General features: G+C 71.3%; 1 protein-coding gene across 5 annotated transcripts in view; it reads right to left on the bottom strand.

Annotated features, from left to right (window-relative positions):
• The window catches only part of PPFIA3 (PPFI scaffold protein A3), a 31,004-nt gene that overhangs the window by 11,636 nt on the left and 6,916 nt on the right, over nucleotides 1-12,452 (bottom strand). For 2 of the 5 annotated variants that reach the window (XM_078849950.1, XM_078849949.1), the window contains exons 1-12: nucleotides 10,697-11,018; nucleotides 7,756-7,857; nucleotides 7,357-7,521; nucleotides 7,002-7,076; nucleotides 6,727-6,807; nucleotides 6,268-6,492; nucleotides 5,884-6,030; nucleotides 3,020-3,154; nucleotides 1,955-2,038; nucleotides 1,408-1,539; nucleotides 647-709; nucleotides 384-463 (exon numbers count right to left, since the gene is read on the bottom strand). In XM_078849950.1, coding sequence (XP_078706076.1) covers nucleotides 384-463; nucleotides 647-709; nucleotides 1,408-1,539; nucleotides 1,955-2,038; nucleotides 3,020-3,154; nucleotides 5,884-6,030; nucleotides 6,268-6,492; nucleotides 6,727-6,807; nucleotides 7,002-7,076; nucleotides 7,357-7,521; nucleotides 7,756-7,857; nucleotides 10,697-10,930 — 1,523 coding nt within the window. In that variant the 5' untranslated portion in view covers nucleotides 10,931-11,018. Of the gene's footprint in view, nucleotides 1-383; nucleotides 464-646; nucleotides 710-1,407; nucleotides 1,540-1,954; nucleotides 2,039-3,019; nucleotides 3,155-5,883; nucleotides 6,031-6,267; nucleotides 6,493-6,726; nucleotides 6,808-7,001; nucleotides 7,077-7,356; nucleotides 7,522-7,755; nucleotides 7,858-10,696; nucleotides 11,414-12,452 lie in introns of those variants that run through there. The other 3 variants (XM_078849948.1, XM_078849952.1, XM_078849951.1) reach the window with 3 other exon arrangements.

The raw sequence follows: 12,452 nt of genomic DNA, 5'->3' as shown, positions 1-12,452 counted from the left end.
GGACGTTGAAGGGACCTAGCCAAAGAAACTGAACCGAGGGGAATTTTCTCCCCCAGCCGGCTTTAACCCCTGTCCAAACTCCGCTCCGGCTTCCGGCCAAACTTGGCCACGAATGTCCCGCTCCGCGGTTTTCGTTCGTTTCTATCGTTCCAACCAAAAACCTGGATTTGGTTTCTTTTCTAAATCATCCGTTTTTCTCCACCTTGCCCTCCCCACTCAGAAAACCAAAGCCCCTGGGGAAACCCCCCCAAGAGCCCCTCTCTTCCCTCCCATCGCCCCCAGGAGCCCCCTCCTCCACTTTAACCCACCCAGTAACCCCCCGCCCCGGGTCTGCCAGGGAGCCGGAGGTGGGGGGGGGGGGAGACACGGTATCAGTCCGTTACCTGGAGTAGGAGGAGACGGGTCGGCCCCGCAGCTGGTCGATTTCCATCTGCATCCGTTCCATCTCCGTCAGCAGCTGATCCTAGGGGATTGTGGGGAAGGGGACACGGTCAGTGCAGCAGAGCTCCCCATACCCTGAACCCCCCAGCCTGGGATTCCCACTCTGCCTACACCCCAAGCATCCCCCTATCCCCCCAGCACAGCCCCCTGTGCCCAGCCCCCCACCCCGAGCTCCACCCCCCAGGCAGCACGCGCCCCCCCATACCTTGTTCAAGAGCAGCTCGTCCTGCAGCTTCTTCATGTCCGCGATTTCCTCGCTCAGCGTGTTCTGGGGGGCAGATGGGGTGAGACCACGGACCCCTACACAACCCCCCCCCCGCAGGTCCCAGACCCCCCCCGCCTGCCGTTGTCCCTCACTCCTGACCCACAGCCCCCAGACCCCCTCTGAGATCTGCCGCAGCCCCCGCTAGCCCAGCCCTGGGCCCCCCCAGGACTGCCAGTGCCCCTCACTCCCGCCCCCGCAGCCCCCGGCCAGCCCAGCCCTGACCCCCCCAGCCCCGCCGGCACCCCTGACTCCCGCCCCGCAGCCCCCTGCCAGCCCAGCCCTGACCCCCCCAGCGCCCCTCACTCCCGACCCGCAGCCTCTGCCAGCCCAGGCCTGACACCCCCCCCCCAGCCCCCTCCGGCGCCCCTCACTCCCGACCCGCAGCCCCCTGCCAGCCCCGCCCTGCCCCCCCCCAGCCCTGCCGGCGCCCCTGACTCCCGCCCCACAGCCCCCTGCCAGCCCAACCCTGACCCCCCCAGCGCCCCTCACTCCCGACCCGCAGCCTCTGCCAGCCCAGGCCTGACACCCGCCCCCCAGCCCCTCCGGCGCCCCTCACTCCCGACCTGCAGCCCCCTGCCAGCCCCGCCCTGCCCCCCCCCAGTCCTGCCAGTGCCCCTCACTCCCGCCCCACAGCCCCCTGCCAGCCAGGCCTGGCCCCCCCAGCCCCGCCGGTGCCCCTCACTCCCGCCCCGCAGCCCCACCTTCTCCTCCAGGGCCCCCATTCGCTCCTTGAGGTGCAGCTGCAGCCGCTCATTGGACTCCGACAGCAGCTTGTCGACCGTCTCCGAGAGCCGCTTGTTGTGTTCGTCGTTCATCTTCTCCCGCTGCCGGGCCTGGGGGGGGACGGGGGGGTCACGGGGATCCCCCCTCCCATGGCCCAGAGGCCCCCCCACCTCCCTGCAGGCCCCCCTCCATCCTCAAAGCCCCACCCCACCCCACCCTGCAGCCCCCCACCCCCATGCTCCAGAGGGCCCCCCCCATATCCCGAAGCCCCACCCAGAGCTGGGGACAGGCCCCGCCCCTCCCATGAGCACCTGCCCCATGGTCAGACAGCTCCTCCCCCCTGTGGACACAGAGCACCCCCAGAGTACGTCTCCCCCACTTGGAGAGCAACCCACAGACGGCCCCCGCATCTCACCACCTCCCCCCCCCAGTCCCCTCCAAACTCCCAGGGACGGGGGAAGGGCAGCAGAGCTGGGTGGAGAACCCAGGAGTCCTGCGACACCCCCCCCCCCGGCCCCCCCTCACCCGCTGCAGCTCCTGGTTCTTCTCCTCCAGCTGCGCCTCCAGCTGGCGCAGACGCTCCTCGAAATTCCCGTGGCGCTCCTCAGCCTGGGGGGGGACGGGGGGGGACTCAGCCACGCAGCCCCACCCTCCGGGGCCTGGCCGGGGGGCAGGGGGAAGAGGAGCTGTCGCCCGGGCCCCCACTCTAGTCGCCCAGGGGGTGGGCTCATCCCCCCCCCTCGACCCCCCCAGCCACCCGCTGAACTGCCCCCTCCCCCGCCAATGCCCCCCTCCCTCGACCCCCCCCAGCCACCCGCTGTCCTGCGCCCTCCCCCGCCACTGCCCCCCCTCCCTCGACCCCCCCCAGCCACCCGCTGTCCTGCCCCTCCCCCGCCACTGCCCCCCCTCAACCCCCCCAGTCACCCGCTGTCCTGCCCCCTCCCCCGCCACTGCCCCCTTCCTGCCCCCCCTCCCTCGACCCCCCCCAGCCACCCGCTGAACTGCCCCCTCCCCCGCCACTGCCCCCCTCCCTCGACCCCCCCAGCCACCCGCTGTCCTGCCCCCTCCCCGCCACTGCCCCCCCTCAACCCCCCCAGTCACCCGCTGTCCTGCCCCCTCCCCCGCCACTGCCCCCCTTCCTGCCCCCCCCTCCCTCGACCCCCCCAGCCACCCGCTGTACTGCCCTCTCCCCCATCACGGCCCCCCTTCCTGCCCCCCCTCGACCCCCCAGCCACCCGCTGTACTGCCCCCTCCCCAGCCACTGCCCCCCTTCCTGCCCCCCCCACTGCCACGACCCCCACAGCCACCCGCTGTACTGCGCCCTCCCCTGCCACTGCCCCCCCTCCCTCGACCCCCCCAGCCACCCGCTGTACTCCCCCTCCCCCGCCACGGCCCCCCTTCCTGCCCCCCCGACCCCCCAGCCACCCGCTCTACTGCCCCCTCCCCCACCACTGCCCCCCCCTCGACCCCCCCAGCCACCCGCTCTACTGCCCCCTCCCCCTTCCTGCCCCCCTTCCTGCCCCCCCTCCCTCGATTCCCCCAGCCACCCGCTGTCCTGCCCCCCTTCCTGCCCCCCCGCCCTCTCCCCACCTTGCTGAGGGCGGCCACGCGCTGGGCCAGCTGGGCTTCGATCTCGGGCAGCGTCTCGGCCCGTTGCAGCGTTTGCTGGAGCTTCGCCTTGGCGTCCTCCAGCCACTCCTGCAGCTGGCGCCCCTTCTCCTCGCTCTGGGGGGGCACCGAGAGTCAGAGACCCCCCACAGCCCCCCGCCCCTTCCCCTCGCTCTGGGGGGGCACCGAGAGTCAGAGACCCCCCACAGCCCCCCCGCCCCTTCTCCTCGCTCTTGGGGGGCACCGAGAGTCAGAGACCCCCCACAGCCCCCCCGCCCCTTCTCCTTCCTCAGGGGGGCACCGAGAGTCAGAGACCCCCCACAGCCCCCCCGCCCCTTCTCCTCGCTCGGGGGGGGGGCACCGAGAGTCAGAGACCCCCCCACAGCCCCCCGCCCCTTCTCCTCGCTCTGGGGGGCACCGAGAGTCAGAGACCCCCCCCACAGCCCCCCGCCCCTTCTCCTCGCTCTGGGGGGCACCGAGAGTCACAGACCCCCCCACAGCCCCCCACCCCTTCTCCTCGCTCTGGGGGGGCACCGAGAGTTAGAGACCCCCCCCACAGCCCCCCGCCCCTTCTCCTCGCTCTGGGGGGGCACCAAGAGTCAGAGACACCCCCCCCCAGGATTAGTCCAGCCCTAAGAACTTCTGCTTGCGGGTGGGGGGGCAGGCATCTGGCAGTACGGCGACTCCTTGCTTGGAATACTGGGGGACCCTGGGGGGCTCTGGTGGAAGTGGGGATCCCAAGGGGTTGTGGGGGGCCCTGGGGGGGACAGTGAGGGGGCTCTGACCTGGCGGTACAGCGACTCCTTGCAGGGCACATGGGGGAGGTCCCAGGGGGGTTCTGGGGACAGCAGGGGGGCCTCTGGGGGGGTTCTGACCTAGCGGTACAGTGACTCCTTACAGGGCACATTGGGGGGGTCCCAGGGAGTTTGGGGGGGCAGCGGGGGGGCCCTGGGGGGGCTCTGACCTGGCGGTACAGCGATTCCTGGCAGGGCACATGGGGGGGGATTCCAGGGGGCAGCGGGGGGGGCCCTGGGGGGGCTCTGACCTGGCGGTACAGCGACTCCTGGCAGGGCACATGGCGGGGGGAGGATTCCAGGGGTTTGGGGGGCAGCGGGGGGGCCCTGGGGGGGCTCTGAACTGGCGGTACAGCGACTCCTGGCAGGGCACATGGCGGGGGGAGGATTCCAGGGGGTTCGGGGGGCAGCAGGGGGGGGCCCTGACCTGGCGGTACAGCGACTCCTGGCAGGGCACATGGCGGGGGGAGGATTCCAGGGGGTTTGGGGGGCAGCGGGGGGGCCCTGGGGGGGCTCTGACCTGGCGGTACAGCGACTCCTGGCAGGGCACATGGGGGGGGAGGATTCCAGGGGTTTGGGGGGCAGCGGGGGGGCCCTGGGGGGGCTCTGACCTGGCGGTACAGCGACTCCTGGCAGGGCACATGGCGGGGGGAGGATTCCAGGGGGTTCGGGGGGCAGCAGGGGGGGGCCCTGACCTGGCGGTACAGCGACTCCTGGCAGGGCACATGGCGGGGGGAGGATTCCAGGGGGTTTGGGGGGCAGCGGGGGGGCCCTGGGGGGGCTCTGACCTGGCGGTACAGCGACTCCTGGCAGGGCACATGGCGGGGGGAGGATTCCAGGGGTTTGGGGGGCAGCGGGGGGGCCCTGGGGGGGCTCTGAACTGGCGGTACAGCGACTGGCAGGGCACATGGCGGGGGGAGGATTCCAGGGAGTTTGGGGGGCAGCGGGGGGCCCTGGGGGGGCTCTGACCTGGCGGTACAGCGACTCCTGGCAGGGCACATGGCGGGGGGAGGATTCCAGGGGTTTGGGGGGCAGCGGGGGGGCCCTGGGGGGGCTCTGAACTGGCGGTACAGCGACTCCTGGCAGGGCACATGGCGGGGGGAGGATTCCAGGGGGTTCGGGGGGCAGCAGGGGGGGGCCCTGACCTGGCGGTACAGCGACTCCTGGCAGGGCACATGGCGGGGGGAGGATTCCAGGGGGTTTGGGGGGCAGCGGGGGGGCCCTGGGGGGGCTCTGACCTGGCGGTACAGCGACTCCTGGCAGGGCACATGGGGGGGGAGGATTCCAGGGGTTTGGGGGGCAGCGGGGGGGCCCTGGGGGGCTCTGACCTGGCGGTACAGCGACTCCTGGCAGGGCACATGGCGGGGGGAGGATTCCAGGGGTTTGGGGGGCAGCGGGGGGGCCCTGGGGGGGCTCTGACCTGGCGGTACAGCGACTCCTGGCAGGGCACATGGTGGGGGGAGGATTCCAGGGGTTTGGGGGGCAGTGGGGGGGCCCTGGGGGGGCTCTGACCTGGCGGTACAGCGACTCCTGGCAGGGCACATGGGGGGGGGAGGATTCCAGGGGTTTGGGGGGCAGCGGGGGGGCCCTGGGGGGGCTCTGACCTGGCGGTACAGCGACTCCTGGCAGGGCACATGGTGGGGGGAGGATTCCAGGGGTTTGGGGGGCAGTGGGGGGGCCCTGGGGGGGCTCTGACCTGGCGGTACAGCAACTCCTGGCAGGGCACATGGCGGGGGGAGGATTCCAGGGGGTTCGGGGGGCAGCGGGGAGGCCCTGGGGGGCTCTGACCTGGCGGTACAGCGACTCCTGGCAGGGCACATGGCGGGGGGAGGATTCCAGGGAGTTTGGGGGGGCAGCGGGGGGGCCCTGGGGGGCTCTGACCTGGCGGTACAGCGACTCCTGGCAGGGCACATGGCGGGGGGAGGATTCCAGGGGGTTCGGGGGGCAGCGGGGGGCCCTGGGGGGGCTCTGACCTGGCGGTACAGCGACTCCTGGCAGGGCACATGGGGGGAGGATTCCAGGGGGTTCGGGGGGCAGTGGGGGGGCCCTGACCTGGCGGTACAGCGACTCCTTGCAGGCCAGCTCGCTCTCCAGCTTGTCGTTGGCGTCGTGCAGAGACGTGGCTTCGCGCTGGGCACTCAGGTACCGTTTCTCCAGCGTGGTGATCCGCTCCTCCATGTCCTCCCGCTGCGCCAGAGCCTGGCGGGTGGAGGGGGGGCAGCTGGAGTGGTTGGGGGGGGCCTGACAGATTCCCCCCCCTCCCCAAGCCAGGGCCAGCCCTGATGCCCCAGGGGGACTCTGGGGGCTCCAGTGGCTTAAGGGGTCCCTGCCCCCGGCGGATGAGCCCGGGGGTGGGGGGCTCCCTGCCTTGTGGGCGAGGATCCTGGGGGGCTCTTGGGCCTGGAAGGGGTTCGGGGGGGGGGGGGGGCGGCTCACCTCCTTGAGGTCACGCTGCAGCTTGGCGTTGCCCTCCTGGGCCTTGGCCAGGTCGCGCCGGGCGGCCGCCCGCTCCTCCTCCAACTCCGCCAGCTGCCGGCAGAGAAGCCGGAGCCGGTCCCGCAGCTGGGCCAGCTCCTCCCGCTGGCGCTCGAGCAGCTCCTCCGGCTCCCGCCCCGCCCCCCCCTCAGGGGGCCCCGCCCCGTTCGCCGCTGCCACCGCCGTCTGCGGGGGGGGAGATGTTAGGGGCGCGGGGGCCCCCCCCAAAGAACCCTGAGCCCCCCCCAACATCCCCAGCATCCCCACACCTCCCACTGAGTCCCCCAGACCCCCCCAGAGCCTGCCCAATATCTCCAGCCCTCAAGCGCTCCCCCGCCCAGCCCCACCCCCCCAATACTCCCCCTTGAGCCCCAGCTCCCCCCAGAACCTCCCCCCACCGCTCCCCCGGGCCCCTCTCACACAGGTCGGGGCGTCCCCCTCCTTCGGCACGTCCTGGAGGCCGGACCGACGCCGGGCGAGCTGCTCCCGCAAGGACAGGGACTGGCGGGGGAGACATCAGAGCCGTGAACTTCCCCAGCAGTGCCATGCCCCTCCCCCCACCCAGGGGACTCCTGGGTGCTGCGAGCTTCCCCGCAGCAGTGCCCTGGGCTGGGAGTGCCCCCCCCCCCGCCCACAACTCATTCAGCTTTAGGCAGGGGGTGCTGGCCCCCTCCCGCCCCCCCGGGTGCCCATACCTCTTGGTTGGACATTTCCAGCTCCTCCTCCAGCACCGCGACCCGCTCCAGGGCCACCCGCAGCCGCTCCCGGACCTGCAAAGGGGGGGGGGGGGGAGTGGGCTGTGATCAGACCAGCCCCCTCCCGAGCCCAACGCCCTCCCCCCACCCACACCCCAGAGCCCAACCCCCATGCCCCCCATCACACCTAGATCCTGACTGCCCAACCAGGCCCCCCCAGAGCCCGACCCTCCCCCCAGCCAGACCCCCACCCCCACCCCAGCGCCCAACCAGACCCCCCCAAAAGCCCAACTCCCTACCCCCAACCAGGCCCCCACCCACACCCCGAGCCCCCCCCAGCCATGCCCCCCCCCACCTTCTCATCCAGGGCCTTGTGGTGCTCGAAGAGGGACTTCAGAGCCTTCAGCACCTCGACCTCACTGGAGACGCCGGCCGGGGACTGGGCCTGGCGCTTCACCACGGTCATGCGGAGCGACCGCTCGTGCCGCGACACCAAGCACTCCAGGTGCTCCAGCAGCAGCTGCGGGGGGGTGGGGGGGTTGAGGGACGGACGGACGGACCCGCCTCCCCCTGGCCTCCCCCCTGGCCGCACCACGGAATAACCCCCCCCCTCCCCCAGCTGCAACATGGACTGACAGACACCCCCCCCCCCCAGGAATCAACCACGGATGGACAGACTCGGACATTGCCCCCCCCCCCCCCGCCAGGGAGGTGGGAACGGATGGACGGACCCTGGGGGGGGAACCCCCCTCACCCGTGTGTTATTGCGCTCGGCTTTCAGCTCTGAAATCTCCTCCTCCCGCTCCAGCAGCTGCTCCCGGCAGGCGTTCAGCTCCTTGGTCAGCGCCGCGAACTCCTGGGGGGGTGGGGTGGGGGGCATGGACGGACAGACGGGGGGGGACGGGACGACACACTGCAGGGTTAAAAACCGCTTGGCAAAATTCCAGCTGCACTTTATCCTGGGCCCACAGGGAGCCTCCCCCACCCCCCTGCCCTGCCTCTGCCCCCCCCCAAGCCAGAAAACTGCCCCCAGCCCTGCCTGTGCTCCCCCCGCCACGCATCATCCCCCCTCCCAGCACAGCCCCTGTCTACCCCCCCCGGGCCCAGGAATCCGATCAGCCCCATAACTGCAGGGAACGGCCCAGGGACCGAGGGGCCAAAACCCTGGCAGTTTGGGGGGCGGGGGGGAATCGGAAGGGGCAAAACATGGGGAGACACTGAGCCTCCCCCTGCCCCCGAGTATCTGCACCGGGCTGGGGCACGGCCAGACAAGCGTGCTCTCAGTGTGGGTGGGTGGGATCAAGCAGGTCTCGAACCCGGCTCCCGCTGGGGCCAGCTCCCACCAACAGCCACAGTCGCGTGCCCCCTTTCCCCCCCCGGAGACAACTCGCCAGCTTCCTTTAACGAACCGTCGCCTCGTTTGCTACGGAACCAGCTTGAGATCGAAGGCACGACGGACCCAGGGTCAGCGACCGCACCCCTGGGATCAGCAGTCACCTGCAGGGTGCTGGGATGGGGGCACACGGGACCAGCTACCGCTGACCCTCACCGGGCCGGCAAGATGGACCCGGGCCCCCAGGGGACCGTCGGAGGCTCGGCTAGATGCAGCCGAGCAGTTTGCGAGAGGACGGGTCGGCTCGAAGGCCGGATCTCACACCCGGCACGGGGCGTAGGCCGGGCTCCGCCAGGAGTGTCACACCACACCTCGGGGGACGTCCGTCCCCGGGAAAACTCGCCCCGTTCCCGCGGATCCTCGGCGTCCCGCCGGCGGAGACAGGGAACCCGCTGCCGTGTCGGGGCCAAGCCAGGAGAATCAGAGGACCCGCGGCGAATACTGCCCCGATATTCACCCGGCCAGGCCCACGGGGGATCAGGGCAGGTGATGGACGGAGAACGGCGCCGAGGACCCACCACGGCCAGTTTCACCTGGCCCTGATGCCCTTCGGCCAACCGGACGCCCCGGCCAGGTTCCAGCATCTCCCCGAGGACGTGTTATGGGATGGCTCGGCCCGGCCTGCTGCGGCACCAGTCCCGTTTCTTCGGACCACCCCGAGCGGCTCTTTCCATACCGGGACAGGCCGAGAGAGGCACAAAACTCGCCGTGGCCTTTACGCCGAGCTCGAAAACCACGCCTGGTTTTGAACCATGAAAGCCGCGGCTCTATTCCAACTCGCCACCAAAACAGCCCTCGAGGGGGCCTGGCTCCGGCCCAGGCTCTTACCAACCCCGAAGATTTAGAGAAGCTGCCCAAGGCCGGAGCACTGAGCCAGCCACCGCTTGGGCGGGCCGTGTTCGGCCCACGGTTCAACCCGGTCATCCCCGCCGTCCCGGAGTGAGATGTGGCCAAGCCGGCACCTGCTCCGCGGGTTGGCACCGACAGGCAGAGTTTGACCCGTGATCTAGCACCGTGATGGGCCGGGCCAGGCCAAGCTGGGTCGGCCTCCGGCTCCCATTCTGTCCCCGCCTTTGTCTAACAGGTCCAAGCTCCTCCGAAACGGGCGCCCCACTTCCAGTCCCTGAGCCCCGGTTCTCCAGCTCCCTTCCCAGGTCTTGCCCGCCGGGCACCCTCCTGGAGCGTCCGGTCCTTGGGGCGTCTCTTTGTCTCGCTGGAACCTGCTGGTTTGGGTTTGAGCCACCCCTCTGGCCCTGCGTTAACCTTTTCACATCCCGCTTGGGGAGCAAGGCAACGCACGGAGGGAAACTGAGGCACGCCTAGGTGTGACACAAACTTTACAGGAAACCGCTGCTTCGTCACAGCCTCCCCTCCGCGGGCTGCCCTCAGCCCAGCGGCCAGCCGGAGGGAGCGAACCAAGACCGGGAACAGCTCTGCTGGAACAGCCAGTCCTCGCACCACGACGCAGCTGTCGCCTCCCCGGGCGTCACGTCCCATCCGCCCTCCCAGCGTTACCTGCATCCTCCGCCGGCCCAGCAGCGTGGGACCGGGTCCCACCTGTCCAGTGGGCACAGGAGCCGTCTCGGGAAACCAAAGCTGGGTGACAAAAAGCCAGGCGAGACCCGCGTCGCCAGCCAGGTCCCCGTCCCCACAGGGATGGACGTTCCCGCCAACCCAGGTACCGGCTCCCTAGCGAATCCAACGACAGATCAACCTGTTCCCTACCCGGGGCTCGACCCCCGCCGCCCACGCCCCAGACGGGATGGGCACGTCGTCCGGGGTGGGGCTGGTGGCTGATCCTGAGCTCAGCGTCCCACCAAACCACCCCGAGGACAGGGGTACGGGCTGGACCCCGCGGGGCTCAATCCTGCAGGTCTTTCCAGCTCGCTAACCACTAGACCCTGCCGCCTACATCCCGGCCCCGACAGCGGTGAGGGGATCGGCGGGGGGAGCGGAGCCGCGGAGTCGCTGGCATGGCTGGGGTGGGCAGGGCGGCATTACCGCCCGACCTCTGCCCGCATCCACCCTGGCACAGACACGATTCTGCCGCTGCGGGAGCTTGCCCGGCTGGCAGGGCTGGTCTACGCTGTACTGGCCAACCTCTGCCAGTGCCCCTCACTCCCGCCCCATAACCCCCTGCTAGCCCAGACTTGCCCCCGCAGCCCTGCCGGTGCCCCTCGCTCCCGCCCCGCAGCCCCCCCAGCCCTGCCGGTGCCCCTCGCTCCCGCCCCGCAGCCCCCCGCCCCCCCAGCCCTGCCGGTGCCCCTCGCTCCCGCCCCGCAGCCCTCCGCCGGGCGCTGACCTGGGGCAAGGCGATGCTCAGCTGTCTCTGCAGCGACTCCTTCTCGTGGGCCAGCTCGCGGAGCCGGAGCTGGGCCGTGCCCAGGCTGTCCTGCGTGTCCCGCAGCGTCTCCAGCAGCCGCTCCCGCTCCGTCAGCATGTTGACCATCAGCTGCTCGAAGTTGGCGTCCTCGGGCCCGTAGGCCGAGCCCCGGCGGCTGTCCTCGCTGATGGTGGGCATCACTTCGCACATCATCCTGCCTGGGGGGGGCGGGGCAGGCCCCGGGGGGGGGGGGGCGCCGCGGGGGGGGGGGCTGGGCGGGGGGGCTCAGTGCCCCGACCTACTGGCGGGGGGAGGGAACAAGGGGGGGGAGAAAGAATGAGACAGAACTTGGATGTCTGGGTTCTATCCCAGCGCTGGGAGGGGAGGAGGGTCTAGTGGTTAGACCAGGGTGGGCTGGGCGCCAGGACGCCTGGGTTCTCTCCCTAAGTTTCGGTGGGGCATAGAAGGGGGGGGGGAGGTCCCTCACTAAAAAAACACATGAATTTAAAACTATCTCAGTAATTCCTATAAATCGTACCCCCCACATCGGGCCCAAGGCCCCGCTGTGGGTTTTTGTGGGGCAGCGTGGCCAGCTCGGCCCGCTCCCACATAAACACTGGGGGGGAGGTTCATTATAAGGTTCATTATAAGGAGTAAAAGCTCCCCCACTCCCGACAACGCGACACCGGGCCACGCGCCCGCCCTCACCCACTCCCGACACAACGCGACACCGGGCCACACGCCCGCCCTCACCCCCTCCCGACACAACGCGAGACCGGGCCACGCGCCGGGCCTCACCCACTCCCGACAACGCGACACCGGGCCACGCGCCCGCCCTCACCCACTCCCGACACAACGCGACACCGGGCCACGCGCCCGCCCTCACCCCCTCCCGACACAACGCGACACCGGGCCACGCGCCCGGCCTCACCCCCTCCCGACACAACGCGACACCGGGCCACGCGCCCGGCCTCACCCACTCCCGACACAACGCGACACCGGGCCACGCGCCCGCCCTCACCCACTCCCGACACAACGCGACACCGGGCCACGCGCCCGCCCTCACCCACTCCCGACACAACGCGACACCGGGCCACGCGCCCGCCCTCACCCACTCCCGACACAACGCGACACCGGGCCACGCGCCCGCCCTCACCCACTCCCGACACAACGCGACACCGGGCCACGCGCCCGCCCTCACCCACTCCCGACACAACGCGACACCGGGCCACGCGCCGGGCCTCACCCACTCCCGACAACGCGACACCGGGCCACGCGCCCGCCCTCACCCACTCCCGACACAACGCGACACCGGGCCACGCGCCCGCCCTCACCCACTCCCGACACAACGCGACACCGGGCCACGCGCCCGCCCTCACCCACTCCCGACACAACGCGACACCGGGCCACGCGCCCGCCCTCACCCACTCCCGACACAACGCGACACCGGGCCACGCGCCCGCCCTCACCCACTCCCGACACAACGCGACACCGGGCCACGCGCCCGGCCTCACCCACTCCCGACACAACGCGACACCGGGCCACGCGCCCGGCCTCACCCACTCCCGACACAACGCGACACCGGGCCACGCGCCCGGCCTCACCCACTCCCGACACAACGCGACACCGGGCCACGCGCCCGGCCTCACCCACTCCCGACACAACGCGACACCGGGCCACGCGCCCGGCCTCACCCACTCCCGACACAACGCGACACCGGGCCACGCGCCGGGCC

This window comes from Lepidochelys kempii, chromosome 23 (genome assembly GCF_965140285.1).
Source record: "Lepidochelys kempii isolate rLepKem1 chromosome 23, rLepKem1.hap1, whole genome shotgun sequence".
Classification (NCBI taxonomy): Eukaryota; Metazoa; Chordata; order Testudines; family Cheloniidae; genus Lepidochelys; species Lepidochelys kempii.
This window is presented reverse-complemented; position numbering and strand designations above follow the sequence as displayed.